Source organism: Protobothrops mucrosquamatus, unplaced genomic scaffold, assembly GCF_001527695.2.
Source record: "Protobothrops mucrosquamatus isolate PMUCROS unplaced genomic scaffold, P.Mucros_1.0 scaffold40850, whole genome shotgun sequence".
Classification (NCBI taxonomy): domain Eukaryota; kingdom Metazoa; phylum Chordata; class Lepidosauria; order Squamata; family Viperidae; genus Protobothrops; species Protobothrops mucrosquamatus.
In genome coordinates this window covers 1-1,254 of record NW_015426582.1, presented here as the reverse complement: position 1 = coordinate 1,254, position 1,254 = coordinate 1, and the positions used below count along the sequence as shown (strand labels likewise).

Sequence of the window (1,254 nt, the reverse complement as noted above, 5' to 3'; positions counted from 1 at the left end):
CCCGCTAGCTGGAATAGCCATGTCTTGAGGGCGCGGCGGAAGGAGGGGAGATCCGGAATGACCCGGATCTCTGGGGGTAATTCGTTCCATAGGGAGGGGGCTCCAACAGAGAAGGCCCTCCCCCTGGGGGTCGCCAGCCGGCACTGTCTGACTGACGGCACCCTGAGGAGACCCTCTCTGTGGGAGCGTATCGGCCGATAAGAGGTAATCTGTGGCAGAAGGCGGTCTCGGAGATAACCAGGTCTTGGTTGTCTTATGCCTATAGTGCTTTAAATGGCAGAAGTACAGCTTATTTATGGGAGGGAAGGGAAGGAAAGGGAAAGGAAAGGAAAGGGGGAGGGGAAGAGAAAAGGGAAGGGAAAGAGGGGAAAGGAAAGGAGAGGAAGGGAAAGGGAAGGGAAGGATCAGGGGGATCTTCCTAAGACTTGAAATGATGAAAATTCATCTTGGAGCTTCTTGATTAAACAATAGACTTCTCCCAATTGTTTTATTTTGCTCACAGGCTAAGCATAATTGTTCAACTGAAGAATGCCAAGGTAGAGAATGAAATCAATGGCTTACTAAAAAAAAAAGTGAGAGGTATGAAAGAGGTAGGCATACATCACTATGTGTTTACAGTTATCGTTTTAATGCTGAGACAAAAAAAAATGGTGGGCTGTTTTGTCTTGTCTTCCTGCATATCAAACTGATTATGGACTCTGCAAAATGGATCCTTGGCTGAATCTCTTCCTGAAAGAGATGGCCTGTCATGCACGTTCAGTAGACCAGAGAGGGGCCAACACAACCTTTGAACGTCTCCCTGCTCTGCGAAGGAAGAAGGTTTTTGTCTCAGTTCCCCATTAGATTGTCTCACTGTGGAACACGCTACCACTGCTATACCACATGCAACAGAAATAATCGGCCTCGTCTTCAGGCTGAAGGTTGGTGATGGTTAAGTAGCCGTTGTTGCCTGATCGGGTTCCCGTGAATCGGTCTGGGATCCCTGGTCCCCTGCTGCTGCAGCCATCACAGTGCACAAAGCGAGGGGCTTCTCCAGATTTCTGCTGAAGCCAGTTAATATAGTTTGGATTGCTGCTGATGGCACAGGTGATTTTAACTGTTCCTGCTAGAGATCCAGACTGGGAGACGGGCTGAGTCAAGGTGGGCTGTGAAGTGACGCCTTTACAAAGTGGAGGAAAAAGAGGAAATAATGAAGACTTGGACCTCCCAAAATCCAGAAGCATCCTTTCAATGGATAAAATTGGATTTTATATT

At 47.9% G+C, this 1,254-nt stretch overlaps 1 gene segment (V, D, J or C); it reads right to left on the bottom strand.

The window, feature by feature from the left end:
• Positions 1-839: 839 nt before the first annotated feature.
• LOC114923883 lies at positions 840-1,159 on the bottom strand (the record flags this gene model as incomplete). The annotated part of the segment is given in 1 exon segment: positions 840-1,159. A coding segment is annotated over 1 exon segment (320 nt), but the record flags the coding sequence as incomplete, so codon positions are not given.
• Positions 1,160-1,254: the final 95 nt, after the last annotated feature.